We start from the raw sequence: 15,252 nt of genomic DNA on the forward strand, positions 1-15,252 counted from the left end.
GAAGTTTTCAATAGTGAAATAAGAGACTCAAATTTGAATAATGTGGTATTTAACAAATAAAGGCAGTGCAAAACTACCTAGAATTCTCTAGATATATTCCTGACTTTAATTAGGTGAAATGTTAATTAGGTCCACAGATTGCTTCCAGTAGTGTACAGGTAATTTAAAATGTCGCAATCTGCAAAATGCAGTGACTGACCTGCTCTAGTTCTATGCCTCAGCTATACTGAGAACACCTAATGATTTCCTTTTCTATCAGCTCGTATATTTGCCAATGAAAATAATGCCACAGAAACAACTGCACGAGAAAAGTGACAGGTCTGTTAGGTAACATGCCTCAGCAGCACTACTAGCAGCAGGAAGCACATTTAATTCTAAATTGTAAACAGTTTTTGAGGGCTTCAGAAAATATTCAACTGTAGATTAAAACAACTGAAAGGTAAAATAAACTTTGAATATATTATAGTATATTTTAATCTAGAGCATCTTTTGCATCAGTTATTTCACAATGCAATGAGAACACAAAATCTGGTTGAAGCATCAGTTAATGGTAATGAAAACCAAAAATGCTATTATCTTTCAAAAGATAAATGATTACATTTCAATCTAACTGCTTGAACTACTTGTATTATGCTCAGTTTCTATGTTCATTTATGACAGCAATACTCATGCTGAAATACTTAAATCTGCCACAGAGTTTGCTACAGAAGTGTTTAAAAGAGGTGGGTTCAGAAGAAACATAAAACAAGGCTCTCATTCAGCAAACATCTCTCATTCAGTAGAACTGCCTTGGACTCCTGAGGTAAAATGAACTATAAAGAAGCCACTGGGACAGCACTTACATGTAATAACTTGAATTCATGTGCCAGCTGAAAAAACAAGAAAAAAAATTGCAGAAGGGATTTAAGATAAAACATTATGCTTTCATAACTTTCTAATACCCATCTCAAACAAAACCAGTCATCAGCCAACAATCAAAGTGAGTATTTTTAAGATAATGGGTAAAACCTTATATGAATTTACTTTAGAGAAGTTGATTTTTTTTTTCAGAAAGATTCCACCTTTAAGAGCTTTAGCAAAATGACATAGGCCATTTATAAGAATATTGCAATGAACATGCTGGCTCATCATGGGGTGTTCTAACCATTCCTCCAGTTTGACAATTCACCAGTAGATCTTACCTGGAATCCAAGTTGCCTAAGGCAGGCTGAAGCCATGCCTGAGAAGTAGAGCACTTGAGGACACAAAGGAGAAAGGAAGAGAGAAAAGGAAAGTTGAGTTTCACACAACCTGAGATGTAGCATTGATGGACTCACTGCAGTGCAAAAGGACAGCATTTTATCTTCCCTTCTCTGGGAGAAGGACTGCCAGGCTAGTCTTAGGTACTGCACCTTAGAGGATGATACATTATTTCTGCTTACATTACTTAAACAAATGTGTGTTGTCTGAAAAGAAAATCATAACTGTAGTAATCCAGTGAGCATTAGAGCATATGTAGTCTTGTCCTCTGAGGACCTATATTACTTGCCTTAAAGCTCAAGCACTCAAAATACACCTACACAAACCTAGAGGGCAGTGCAGACTGTAGAACCCCCAGCAGGACAGTTCAAAGATTCTGTATCACACCACCAGCACACTGAGATATAAAACCTATTTTAAAAAGGGCTTATTTAAAGGCAGAGACGCCTCACAAGGTAGATATAATGCTGGCTTTTCTGGCTGCCCTCTAATCCCTTTCCTTTCTGCTGCCAGCACTCCTGAGCAGCAAACATGAGAGTTTTCCCACAGGCAGATGAAATGACAGCTGCTTTGGGAATGGTGTACTGTGGACCAGCAAGGGGAAGAGAAATGACAACCAAACGGGTCCCAGATGAAAATTCCATGAACTTGTCTGTCTTACACTCATATTCAAATGAACCAACATGCAAAATTCTGGTTTAAAATTAAAATTCCTTTATCTTTTTAGGTTAACACATTTTATGAAAGCAGCATTTGTCACGTGCCGCCTTCTGATTTTTTTTATTATATATAAACACTTATTGATATATATCCATTTTAATCTGGAAGACAACATTTCAAACAATGTTGAACGTCAGCTGAATGATCACATACCCATTTTTGAGAGAATGGAATTCTTGCTTCACAGTATTATTCAAGCCTTCTTTCATGCTTGCAGAGCATCAAAGTGCTTTCAATATGCAAAGGCTACCCAAGATGCAAAATGCATTCAGGAAGCTCACAGTGTAAGGCTCCAGGATCTGGATGAGAGCAGGCCCACATTCAGTGCGCTGCTCCCACTTCAGGTTTCACAAATATTACAATGTCTATGGGAGGATATCTAAATGCAGAAAGGGAAGGGAGCAGAAAACTCAGGGATGAATGGTACATACTTTGCAATTCTGTTTTTTAGGGCTTAGGAGTTTTTGAAGTTCAATAGAAATAATGAAAACAAGTTATATTAGTATTTAACCTCAAAGATTATTATGATAATTATTTTTAAATAGAGACAGTGCCATGGAAGCAGATTAGTTTCACTAAATGACTTTTTTTGCTAAGTCATGTCAAATGCTTGTCTTGGTTTAAATACTTTTTTTTTTGCAGTGTTTACATTTTATTTAGATTCCACCCAGTTACCCTCACTTTCCATAGCTTCCAATAGTAAATTTATTCTCAGATGCAGCACTTCAGCACTGGAGCTGCTCTGTGGTGCAGATGATTTACTTCAGAAGTGCAGTTGGATTAATAACCTGCTAAGATTCTAGCCAACCTGAAGGATTCTCTATAGAGCAAGACATATTTTTATTAACAGCTTCATGTTTGCTTTTCCTATGGCTTCTCCAGATTATTGGTAATGGCTGAGGACATGCAACCCTGGCTGCTCTCAGTGACACTGGAAAGGCACCTCTTGAAACAGCCTCCTTTATCAATTACTGAAAGGAAACACTGCCTCCAGGAAAGTTTATGATGACAACTGCTGGTCCAGCTACAGTATTCCAAGACCTCTCAAAGCTTTGAAGCAAAGAAAAAAAAAAGTGAGTGAGAGGGCAGCTTCATCTCAGCACTAGTCATTAAGCAGTAAATAATTAAAATACCCTGGAAAAGACAGGTAAAATACAAGCAGCAATGTCAGTAATAGACATGAAAGAGAAGAGAGGGAAAAAGAATTTTAAAAAGTAAGGAAATAATTCATTTGAAGTTTTAATAAAGTTTCATTTGGAGTCTTGTTTAAAGATATATCAGACTTTAGGGATGTAACCTAATTACATTTTTATTCTAAGTTCTATTCAAATATCTTGGACTTTGAATCTTTAACACAGATCAAACACAGTATAATTTACTCATGGCTATCAATACTTTAAAAAGATCTCTTCATTAAATGTCATAGTCTTATGAACATGCACATAAAGCAAACAGAGCAATATTGGATACCAAAAACATTTAGAATATGATTTGTACAGAAGTACCTATAAAACAGTTCACCAGAGTGCAACATATTGTATTCAAGCACACATCAAGTGTTTTTTCTAAAATATTCCTGATACATCTTTCATAGTTCAAGCAAACAGCCATAGCTTTTTTACAGTAATGTTATGACTTGAAAATGAACTTTACAATCACTGAACACACAGGAATGGAAACTAATTTAGGATCTTTTTTTAATATGTTAAAACTTCTAATGAGAATGCAAATAACAGAGTTTAGAATCAGCACCTGTGCTCTGCTGTGAATATTTTGAAGAGCTTATTAGAAAGCAAGAATACAGATCAGCCCCCAGATATTACAGCAGTACTAAAAGATTCTCCATTTGAAGAGTTAGGCCAGGAAAGTGGGAGTGACCATGAAAGGATTAAGAAAACTTACTTTTTCTTAGTGTAAAGAATATTGTTACTTCCCTGTGCTTAATAATAAACATTGATTTAAATCAACTGAAGTAAAATCATGTAGAAAGGATTATATTTTCACAGGATTTCTTTTCAGAAGTAGGATCACTACAGAATTCTTCCTGAGCTCTCTTATTCAAAGAGAATAATAATAATAACCTTTTAAAAATAAGAATAAAAAATAATTTTATGAAGAATATTTTTATGAACTTAACCGGCCCCTTTTTCTTCCATGTTGCATGTTCAGAAGCTTTTTTAGACTTTAAGACTGCTAATTTGAGCTGAAAATATTCCTAATTTCTATAATATCAATTAAAGATAGTCCAATACCAGTAACAGTCCTGTAATAATAAAATGTCATTTGCTGGGGAACTACTTTGTGCGCTCGCAGGAGGATGAGCTCAATTATTTAATAAACCTGTTCAATCTGTCCTCCCAAGAATCTAGAAAGATTTGTGGCTGCTTCTGACTGCTACTGACTGACAGAGAAAAGCAGAATATCCAAAGAGTAACTCCTAGCAATTTGCTGCTTAAATTTTTTAAATTATGCTCTACAATTAAGTTTTTTCCAGCCAACTTATATATTCAATTCTTAATCAGAAAACAATATAACAACTTAATGAGATAGAGTAAGTGCAGAATAACAAAGGAGAATTAGCTTCAGTTGATATGGTGAAAGTCAGTGACTAGAAGTACCTTAAATGGTAAAACTGGGTATGCAGAATTTCATGTCCCATTAACAGAAAGTTTCTTTTTGTCTTTAAAGTTCCCTGATGTAGAAACTAATTTCATAACTTAAAATTTAGGAACAGGTTTATGTGGTCAAAGACAAAGGATTTGGAAACAAGTGATTATGTTCCTAGGTCTAACTAGTCCTACATGCCTTTTCCTGAATAAGCTGTTTGGGAAAAAAATAATCACAAGTAGGAATAAATCTGAGAAGGTTATCGTTTGGGATATGCAACGTGGGGTGAGGACAGGGAATACCATGATAAACCAATGCTATTTGGTTACTACTGGAATTGGTCTGTTATATAAATATGTATGTTCTCTCCAGGTAATGAACAGTACAAAGAGACACTTTTAGGGTAGTCTCCATAGGGAACAAATCTATATAATCATCCTGTTCAACTACTTTTGGAGCGAGTTTCAACCAAATTTAGTAGGAAGTCAACAGGACAGTAAGTTTCCACCACTTCTTTAGAAAATTAGTATCTTGAGGATAGACATTGATCCAAACTCCAGAGAGACAGAAAGGCAGGCAGAACTTGCTGTACATGCTGAGACAGCACCATTCTGCTTGGCCAGGGAGCAGCATGTTCTTAACCAGCTTTAGTTTATCACAGCACACACCGAACATCACCTAGTACAAGTGCTGTAGAAGCACAGAGGAAAAGATACTGTATAAATGCAGAACAAACCTGTAGTTCCAGTCTGAAAGGATAGAGAATCTCTAAATCTCTAGAACTATGACTCTCCTTTAAGCCACCATCATGTTTTAACTAGCACACAAGCTTCCTATAAAAAAAAAAATTACGTAGGAATATATATCTTTAAATACTTTTCCTCTTTTTGGTCCACACAATGACAAATGTCATTATAGAAAGGTGGAGAAAGATAATGATGAGCTTTATGTTTTATCAAAAATCACAAACATAACTGGGTACCGAGACAAGTTGCTTACAGAACAACAGCAGAATAAGTTGCTTAAAACACAGACAAAATTATAGAAAATCCTATCTTTTAGCTGATAATTTGAGTTGCTTTTGTTCCTGAATGAAGACATTTGATTCATTTTAGGTTGCCTTCTTCCAGTGTCTAACCTAGTGGATACAATGGTATGGATATCTCAGATACTGGGCACAGGCCTTATGGGGGAAACATAACATAGTTAAATAGACAGGCTGGGTCGTTCAAACCCAGCAATTCTGTTATCAGTGACAGCGCTGCACTCCACAGGTAGGTAGGAAGAAATTAATCTCTCTTCACAAATGCTGTCCCCCTGGTTTGTTTTACTTACCAGCTGTTTGCAATTATGCAATCAGATTGTAAAGCAGAACGTTTCTACACTATACTATGGAGGATTTGCTATTTAAGTGGGCTTGGCAGACTTGCAGCACAGATAACAACATAAAGCTCTATTAATGTAGAAGGTGCATGTGGGCCACCTATCCCACAGGTGAATTTTATTCTGGCTATACTTAGGAATCTCCTGAAAAGAAACTATATTTTTAGGTAATTAAAATAAAGTTACAAATTGTGTGCACACAAAAGCATATGAAATTTCACAAGCAATTTTAACTTTTGCCTTTTTAAACCCTTTTAGTACTTCATTTTGCAATATTAACATTCTCTTTTTTAAATCTGAATATAAATTATTTCTGCCTGAAGGCAAACCAATTGGGGAAATTCTGCTTAAATGTGCATATTTCCTCTGCATAGATACTCATGAATTTATGCTGAGTTTCTCTCAATTATTTATACATTACAGTTTTCAATTAAAAAGCACTTGCCATAAACAATTCAAAATACAAAATCAACAATTTCTCAGTAAGAATGGATTCTTAGTAAGAACTTCTTGACTAAGAACAAGAAAATAAACAGTTTAGACTTTTTATGTTCCAAAACCAAAAGATGTAATGAACCAGTAGTTGTTCAGCAAATATATTCAGTAATTAATTGTTAAGCTTCATAACTCAAAGCTACCCTGTGCAACTTGTTATCAGGTGCAACCGCTTTAGCAGGGCAATTGGACCAGGTGATCTTCAGATGTTCCTTCCAATCCAGCCACTCTGTAATTGAGCACATCACTTAAACACAACCAGAACCTTTCCATCAATTTCTGCAATGCCTTGATTAAAAACTTCAATTTCAATACGATAGCGAAGTGACAGGAAAAATCCTATTCCTGAGTCTCAACTATTATTGTTAACATCTGCAAGAATTCTGTGATGGCTTTTTTCCCTAACAAATTAATTACATTTATAAGTCCCCCATTCAGTAGGTCTTTCAACCAGAAAAGTCTCTATCAAATTCCAACATATGAAATAGACCGTATTTTATCCGTGATTGCAGATAAAACAATTACACCTTTCCTAAAAAATCAGGTGCAATTAATTAGTATTTTTGGGGTAGGTGCAAAGTGATCAGAAGTGATCAACTCTGGCATAACATTGCTCTGTTTGAAAGCAATCAGACTTAACATTCCTTCTAATCAAGGTAGAGCTGGATTAGGACAGAACAATTATAAACCCTTCATTAATTTGTAGAATATAGCAGATTTTTGAAATGTCTAAGCTATTTTAGAAAAAACTGAAGGAATTCCTTATTGAGGTTTCATAAGGCTTGCAATCTAAAAAACACATACACAGACAAAACTGGGTTTCTGGATTAGGTGTATGTTGTGGGAATCAGCTCTGAGATTCCCAACATTGCTTTGCACTTGCTCCCTTTCTCTCACCAGTTCTGCCTGGCTTTGATCTTTTCAGCCTGTAAAGATTTCAAATAAAGTATTACCTCCACTTTTGTTGATCTTTATGTGCTAGCAGAATATAAATCTGATGACTAATTCAAAGTCACCACTGCCTTGAGAATAATGGCATAATTTTCACACATCTTACAGCTCTCATCCAGGGGAGATCCAGGATCTGGCGTGGCATTTGTAATTAATTGTGAAAGTTTTATTCATTGGACTCTACTTTTATACTTACACGCTTTCTCAAACAGTTATTTAAGTGTATCCAGAAATGTTCCCAAGCACTCCAACTGACAGCTACCCTAATTTCAGATGTCTGGTTGTGCTCTGCATTTGAATAGTATAGAAATTGATCTGGTTTTGTTGTAGCATATTTGAAGCAAAGAGCTCTTATAAGTACAAACTCCTTGTTTTCCCCCAAACTGCTCTTTTTATTCATATAAGTTTCATTAGATTTTGGGATGCATATATTTAAGGTGCATATCACTTCATGCATGATAGGTGCAAGCATTTAGCACAAAACAGAAAGCACTCAAATATTGCAATGAAGTAAGAATCTGTACAAAAAATACTAGACATTGTGCTTTTCAGGGGACTCCAACTGTTTCTTCTGCAAGATACAACAGTGTAAACCTCAAGTTCACAATTAACTTCAGCAGAAAGCACAGTAATACAATCTATCATAAACTATGATTATAAATCTTACCCTCTGATACGCAGAACATTGCAAACATTTCTAATGACTGATATTACTTCTGAAAATGCATTGAAAGCATAGTAAGAAACGAATTTTTTAAAACTCACATTTCTTAAGACAGATTCTATCACAAAGCCTGTGCTTACCTGGACAGCAAGTAATTCTGGATTTAAAGCAAGAAAAATGTGTTATGTTATTGTATTTTCAGTGTCTGTATAGTGACACCAGCACATTAAAGAGCTATATGAAAAAAAAAAGTAATAAATGAGTAACTAAAGTAAAATAATGAGTAACTAAAGTAATAAAATGACTTATTATCAGTCCTTTGAGGAAAGACAAACTAGGGGGATTGCACAACTAATTGAACAGTATCAAAATCTGAATACTCCTACAATAATCAGTGAATGCTTCAGAACTTATTTTACAGGCAGAGTATTTTAGGGAAGAGGTTAAAAATCTCATTCTGTGAAGAAATGCCATTAAAATCATGTTTGCTCCAAGGAGAACATTCCATTTGTGTCTGTAGCAAGCTACTCACTTACTATTGTTTTGTTTCCCTTACTGGCATTTACTAATGGCCTGCATCCAAATATCATGACTGAAGTCTACACCACCAACACCTCAAATATTTAGCTCTGAAGATTAATGAACATCAGGTTATATCCAGCCTTTAGGACAGGAACCAGGCTGAAAGTCAAAGAACTTTAAATTTGATTACACAAAAAATACCCAGCAAATTTATTGATTTTCTTCCAAGGCAAACAGCAATCTTTACAAGTCCATGTTTAACTTTATACTCCCAAGCAATCAGTCCTAAGCATATACAGACAGCTTCCTTTCCCAAGTAATGAAAAATACACTATTGGATAAGAGAACTGAAAATAACTGGGACCAGATGTTTACATTTATTCCTGTAGATACACTGCCAGAGAAGTGAGAATCTGACTAATTTGCTTCACAAATTAATTATCAAATTATAAATACTTGAACAAAAACTTATAAAATAGCAGAATTAAAATTTTACTTATAACACCATTAAAACTGATGCAATATTATATAATGCTATCCCAACATCTCCTTTTACACTTTCTCCAATCAGAACTTGCCCTTGAATCAATTTTTCACCCCTGAAAATACAAAATGCATGGAATACATCTGCTGTCCTTTTTTTCTGTGGTCCCTCAAAGCAAATCCTATGCTTACTCTCTCAGCTTCTTTATTTTTTTACCTCTCTCTCTCTGGAAAGAAAATACTTGCAACAGACAGAGCCCAAATATTCAGTGGAGCTTTACCCTGGGCACTGAAAATCCGCTTTGCTTTATCTCTCATTAATAAGGTTAATAAGAAGCTTCTCTTCTAAAAGTTTCTAATATTCTCCAGCAGGAAAATAAAATTTCAGTTCCTCTGATCATCTCGGGCTATTTCATAACTTTACTTAAGTGCTTTTTAATGGGCCTCAAGATATTTAAGTATTCAACAACTTTAGCTTAAGACATCATAAAAGTAGAAAATGCTATGTTCTTTTTTTTTAGGCAGTGCTTGGGTAACAGCAGTGAGTCACACTAAGTAAGAGCCTTTGAAGTTACAAGTAGATATAAATGTTTGCTTGTCTGCACCTTCTTAATTTTGTTTTTTTTTAGTAACTAAAAGACCAAGTAAAAAGGCTGCAAAAAAAAAAAATTAAAATCCAGTACTTTTATTCTACTGAGTAAGAGATCAATAACCAACCTAAGCATTTTTCATTCAAAATGAAAATCATATGGTTGTGACTGGCTGGGCTTTAAGCAATTGCTATCTTATCAACTGGGAAACTGGATGATACCATGTATAGGAAAAGTAATCCTTCCATTTTACTACTTGTTGGTACATGCTCAAATTTTAAAACTGAATCCAGGTCTGGGTGCTGCAGGCAAGAAAGATAAGGCATCAGTTCACAGGAAAACAGTGTAAATGACCATCAGTCTAGAAAGATGTGAGGAAATATAAAAAAAAAGATGTCATGTGTCAGCTGTAAGAGAACAAAAGGAAAAAAAATCAGAAAACACCCCTTCAATAAAAATTAAAAAAAAAGGCTGTAGACTTTTTGTTTTATGTCCAGGCTTTTGCTGGGAAATGGGACCAGCTTTCAAAACACATCCATTCCACCAGACATTTAATGGAATTAGACTATTTCCACAAAATATTTCAATTTCTGTCAATTTTTTTTTAACAGAAGTCACTTTATATGAGAAACCAGCCACAAGTTGAGTTCAGTGTTGGAATTGTTTCAACCCACAGTCAAATTTAGAAACAAAACCATAGTGGCTACAGAAATCACATATTTTAAGCAATAATTAGGCATGCAGGACACTTACAAATTAGAACTGGAAGACAGGCTTTATTCAATTAATTGAGGCTTACTTATTGCTTGCCCTCCTACATCACTAAAGGATTTTAAGCAGAGGAAAACACCTTTTTTATACTCAGACTGCTATGCACACACAAACCCCTCTGCCATGAAAGGTAATATCTGCTCTTAAATACAGAAACAAGGTTCACCTTGATATAAGAAAGCAATATTGTTTACAGTGAGAATAACTGTTCATTGCAACAGTCTCCCCAGGGATGTGGTAGAGTCCCCATCACTGGAGGTTTTTAAGATGCAATTGACAGGGTGCTAAAATTATCTCATTTAGGCTCCCTTTCCCATGAAAGACTGGATCAGATGATCTGTCAAGGTCCCTTAGAGCCTGGGCTGCTCTATGATTCTAGTTATTTCTATTAATATCTTCTGATTTCAGAGACTCACAGTTTAAGGATGCACATGCAGAAAAGGAGTTGGTGGTGAGGTCTAAGTCTGAAACAAACACCAATGTGACAGTCAGGAACAAACAAAGAGGGTGTCACTCATGGTCAAGAGAATCAGAAAGTCATTTTAAAAAGAAAAAAATACAGGATGTTTATCTAAGTGCAAATTGGAAGCAGGATTAAACATTACAGAACTGCATGTCCACAGCTCTTTGAATTCAGCCCAGTTTGTGTAACTACATATGCCATCCAAAGCAGATTTGTGATGCCAGTGCCTTACCTTCTTCCTCTTTGACGAGGCCCATGTTTACATATGCTTGTGCCTTTCTCTTCCCACCATCAATTTCTACTAATTGAGCAGTGTTATAGCTTTGCTCATAAAAGTAGTTACTTAACCATTTGTCCTCAGGGTCATTGAAAAAGCAGGCCAAGCTAAGCTGGTAATCATACACCTTCTCATAGTGCCCTTTAAAAAAAACAAAAATCAAAATGAAAATTATCATATTATCATCAGTGTTCAGAAATTTTGCATGTTATAGCAATAATCATAATGAAAATTAAGAGCTATTTATATTTCCACCATTCAAATGCCATCAAGTTCTGCTATGTGCTCGCTCAGAGAAATTGAAGAGGAAAATTATAACCTTACAAATTAGGCACAATTGGAAACACATTTTTCTTCTCATTTCTGTATGCAAAATCAAAATTCAGTTCAATAAAACACATGGAACCTGGATAAAACACTGGCTAGTCAAAAGAGAAGTCAGAGTGAGACTGGAGAAGCCTCTTGAAAAGGCCCAAGAGCTCTCCAAACCTTAAGTTTCAAACCTTGGACATCTAAAGTAACAACTGCGTTGATGAAGATTAAGAACCAAAAAGAACACTCTGCAAACACAGTACATTAATTCATATAATTTTACATGTTCAAAGTATGACTTACAAGAGAGGCTTTGAGTTTTCATGCCTATTCCCATGTTTTGTACCTAGCACTCTTAGAAATTAAAGACAAACTGAAATTGCACCTATTTTCATATGACTACCCCCCCCGGCCCCCCGGGTTCACCAAGGAATTGTTCTCAGAACAAATGTAGAAAGCAGTGGAGACTCTAAGTCACAGATTTTTCTCCATGGCCTGAAGTTTGGATTCTATTCTATCATTTCAGAAAGCTGAATGAACACACATTATCCCTAACATTTAAAAAAAACCTCCAAGTCCTAAATCTAAGCAGCAATACAATATTATCCACAATTTAAAGTTACAGAATAACAATTTCTTTCTCTTGGAAAAAGACCTTTAAAAAAATCCCCACAAGATATCAGCCTTGAATTATTCCAAAACTTTACTAATTTGGAGTAGAAATCTAAAACTTTCCTGACAAATCTTATAATACTGTTCCTTCCTCAAGTGAATTTGAAATACCTATTTCTTATATGACGCTAAAAAAATCTATGAGATAATAAAGTAGAACATGAACCTATATGTTTCATGGCTAATATAAATTAATTTTCTGTGCAAACTCTACTCCTGCCAGATGTAAAATTGAATAATTAGCTAAAATTCCATTGCAGTTTTAGTGGGCTATTTAGTGTGTTTGTGGCCGTTAAATGAATGTGAGCCAAACAGCCAGCTCTAAAAGGAATGTCCTCATATTTGGATAAAGAAGGAGTTAAGAAGCACAGGTCTGGCAGCAGGTAAGAGACTTTTTGGTTAAGCTGGATGTGTGAACAGAACTGCTTTGATTTTGGGAACAATGCAATTTGTAAGCTTCACTCAAAAAGAGTGAAAATGGACAAAAGAAAAACCCCTCTTAATTCTGGGTATGGAACATCACACAGAAATCAACTAGGAAAAAAGAAATCTTTTCAGTGTAGGCAAGATCTCAAAGTCCAGATCTTTCCTAAGTGTTTTAAAACTATGATAACCATATCAAAACACTTCAATCAAAAGATGCAGTCAAATTCTCTTCTGTTATCTACAAGAAGAACTGGGGGATATTCAACTTCCAAAAGGATAAGCTTAATGACTCTAAATTGCACCACCTATGCAAGTCACTTGCACTATTTGGAACACACAGCAGCAATTACTCAAACAAGTACTTTAAATTCATCACTAAACCACACGAGGGATTTGCCAGCCTCATCTCTAGTATGTTCTGTCTCAAAATTACACATGACATATGATTTAATTGAAGAAATATAAATATCTCATTCTTTCTGTTGTCACGACTGTTATTTGACTTCAGAATATCTTAAAAAAGTTCTTCAGTGTGTTGCACAACACAGCAAGGACTTAATTCTTTTGAGAGAAAGGGTTACCACCTATATATGTCTGCGGTCTTCAAGATGTTCACCTACTACTTGTTTCTCCTTTTTTCTCCATCTTGGTCATTTCAGAGAACTGAAATTGTCTGCATTCTTCCTGCTTTAAGTTTTTTAAAATCAAACTGAAATTTCCCCCATTGTTCAACACTCTTTTCATCTTTTGATTTAAAAATTAATTACACTAATGGTAAATAATACTTTTTCGTATCGCCTGTGTTATTTTATTTATTATTTTGCTTTCTTATTTATTTTCTCAGAGTTTCGCCTTCCATGAAGTTCTAACCTCAGATTTCTACCTTTCTAACAATTCCCATTAAAATATATAAAATTATGATTTTGAAACAATGAGTGTTATATACATTTCTATTTATAGTATTTTAAAAGAGATAACATCACTTCCAAGAAATAAGCGGTTCACCGTCTCTTTAAAATTACGAAAAAAGAAATCACTCAGAAATTATATTTAGATTATCACCTCATCATTTGCATCTAAGGTTTTAACCCAAAATTTCAGCTTAAGTTTCAAAATTCAGCTTTGAGAGGAATAATTATTAATATACAAACTTCACGTATTCCCAATCTGAATATTCTTCATGGCTGTGAGTTTTCATGCCTTTTGTTTCTCCTCAGGACTGAAAAAGCACCTCTTCTCAGAAGAGGTACCTCTTTTTCAGAATATCCCGGAGTCTACATAATATAAAACATATTTATACATTAGAAATTATTACTATTCTGGTACAATAGCCTCATAAAAATCTCATCAAATGATTCTGGAACAGAAATAACAAAACTGGATTTGGTTTAATATATGTATACACACACACGCACACATATACATACATGCCTGTATTTGTAGATGTTTATAACATATATTTATAAATCTATACAACATCATTATCTATCACACATATCAACATTATACTAAATCTGAGACACTGTACTGTACCAGCTACTAAGAAGAAAATGAATTCTATCCTAGCCAAAACCAGGACAACACACAGAGATATAGTTAAGGCCCATTTGGGATTCACCCAAACTAACCAATTTAGATATGGATAGGATTTACCTAAGATTCCTTTCCTCTCAGTGAAGAAAAGCAGATACTTCTTGGCTGAGATTTATCTCATTCTGACTTGAGCAATGCTTGCAGCACAAGGGAATGTTTTTAGAGATTATCTCAGAAGTAGAGACTGACTTCCCATGACTACAAGCACACAACCACATGAGCAGCAAAATACGAAACCTAATAATAACCACTACCATAAAGATAACAACACACATTACATACAGATCACAGCTAAGTGAAAATGAACTCAAAGATACCAGAGGATGCACAAAAATAGTTGCAATATGCCAGAAAGAGAAGATCATCATTGGACACAGACACACTGGATACAGATTTGCTTCTCTGAAATCCTTGCTACAAAGTATCAAGGCACTTAGGTGACATAAAATTATGCAAATAACTTCAGGTAGTGCCCTACAAATCCCAAGGGATGGAAGTGACCTGAGGCAGACTCCTGCTACTGCCAGGGCTTTGATTGAATGAACTTTAATGTGACCCTGTGATGATGATCCTGCTGGTGCATAACAATGAGAAGTGCACAAAGACAACCACGTCTCTGGCATTGTCTTGGGCAGGGGCTGACCAGATACGCAGACCATAAAACAAACCAACAAACCCCAGACTTTTAAAAGTCATTTAGATTTGGATCCAAAGTCTGAGTTACTGATCAAGAAGTTAATAAACGTTACTCTGACAGTGGCAAAGCTAGTGTGTGAGACTTAGTGAAAGTGAACATTTACATCCCAGGAGAGGAATATAGGAATAGGTAAATACTCTCTTCTATAAAATCTCCAAGTAGTTGAGATATTAAAACTTTGAACTCTCTGATTTTGTAGAGTCAGTTCTCCACAACTGATTATAAAATACATATAGACAAGTCATCTTTAGGTATCTGTTGATCAAAAAAATGAAAAACAACTCCCTAATTGAGTATTTATGTACAAAAGGAAAGTTGGCCTATCAAACCTTAATGAGATCTTTCTGTTAAGAGATTAAAAGAAAACCCCAAAAATCTTCAACTTGA

General features: G+C 35.0%; 1 protein-coding gene across 3 annotated transcripts in view; it reads right to left on the bottom strand.

Moving 5' to 3' along the window:
- Positions 1-15,252, bottom strand: part of TTC29 (tetratricopeptide repeat domain 29) — a 176,667-nt gene that overhangs the window by 74,370 nt on the left and 87,045 nt on the right. For 2 of the 3 annotated variants that reach the window (XM_030271881.4, XM_041715963.2), the window contains exon 5: positions 11,121-11,306. The exons of the other annotated variant lie outside the window; for it this stretch is intronic. In XM_030271881.4, the coding sequence (XP_030127741.4) occupies positions 11,121-11,306 (186 nt within the window). The remainder of the gene's footprint in view (positions 1-11,120; positions 11,307-15,252) is intronic. 3 annotated transcript variants of the gene reach the window in all.

This window comes from Taeniopygia guttata, chromosome 4 (assembly GCF_048771995.1).
Source record: "Taeniopygia guttata chromosome 4, bTaeGut7.mat, whole genome shotgun sequence".
Lineage (NCBI taxonomy): Eukaryota > Metazoa > Chordata > Aves > Passeriformes > Estrildidae > Taeniopygia > Taeniopygia guttata.